Below are 963 nucleotides of genomic sequence, written 5' to 3' on the forward strand. Positions count from 1 at the left end.
CCAGGGGGCTCTCCCCATCCATGGTGGTGGGTGGCTTTAGGGGGCTCTCTCCATCCATGGTGACATGGGGCTCCACAGGGCTCTCCCTGTCCATGGTGGCGAGGGCCTCATTGGGAGTCTGCAAGCCTGGAGAGCATGAGGAGGACTCTGCGTCCCCTGAGCCTGGAAGCTGGGCAGGATCCCTGGCACCATCACAGGCTGGAGGGGCTGTGTTTGCAGTGGCAGAAGGCTGTAAGGGGGACTTTGGCTCTGGGCTGGCAGGGAGGGCTGGATCAGTTTGCATGTGAGAGCCTGGACAGCCTTCCTCCCCACTGTGTGCTTTTGAGACTGGAAGGGCAGCAAAATCAGCAGTCTGCTTGCTGCTACTGCTAACCCCAGAGGAGCCCAGGCTGCTGCCAGCCTCACAGGTGATGATACCTCCTGCTCTTGTCCTCACTCCTTCGGCAGGAGGGGAGCTGGGGGGTGGTGAGCTGGCCAAGCTGTCCTCTTTCTGGGGGCTGGGAGGAGCAGAGAGGGAGAAAAAAGGCATGGCCATGGCAGGTTCCCTTGACCTCAGTGCTCGGGTATCCCGGAGCTGCATGGAACCCAGCTCAGCTCTCTCTTTCGTTTCTCGGCTGGTTGGTGCTCCTTTAGCCAGGAGCCTCAGGGAAACCCTCTTCTCACCTTCCCGTCCTGCCCCTGCAGATCCCCCCACCGAGAGCACCAGGGGTGGCTTTGCACTTACGAGGGTCTCTGTCCGCAGTGCTGGGCTGCTCCCCCTCTCCTCCACCCTGGAGCTCTTAACCAGCGTGCGGACAGTCGGGAGCTCGCAGCACTCCCCATTGAAGTAATACCCCCGTGTGCTCTTCCTCGCTGTCCTGCGGGACGACACCGACCGCTGGCTCTCGAAGTGGCACTCGGTGATGGGCTGGCTGATGTACACCACGTCGCACTGGTTGTCGTAGTCGTTGATCCTCAGCCCCG

General features: G+C 61.7%; 1 protein-coding gene across 1 annotated transcript in view; it reads right to left on the minus strand.

The window, feature by feature from the left end:
• Positions 1 to 417: 417 nt before the first annotated feature.
• LOC103810276 (uncharacterized protein C10orf12-like) overlaps positions 418 to 963 on the minus strand; it is a gene marked incomplete at its 3' end in the record, with an annotated part of 1,506 nt that continues 960 nt past the window's right edge. Inside the window, exon 2 of the mRNA XM_009083178.1 lies at positions 418 to 960. Within this exon, the coding sequence (XP_009081426.1) occupies positions 418 to 960 (543 nt within the window). The remainder of the gene's footprint in view (positions 961 to 963) is intronic.

This window comes from Acanthisitta chloris, unplaced genomic scaffold, assembly GCF_000695815.1.
Source record: "Acanthisitta chloris isolate BGI_N310 unplaced genomic scaffold, ASM69581v1 scaffold41640, whole genome shotgun sequence".
Classification (NCBI taxonomy): Eukaryota; Metazoa; Chordata; class Aves; order Passeriformes; family Acanthisittidae; genus Acanthisitta; species Acanthisitta chloris.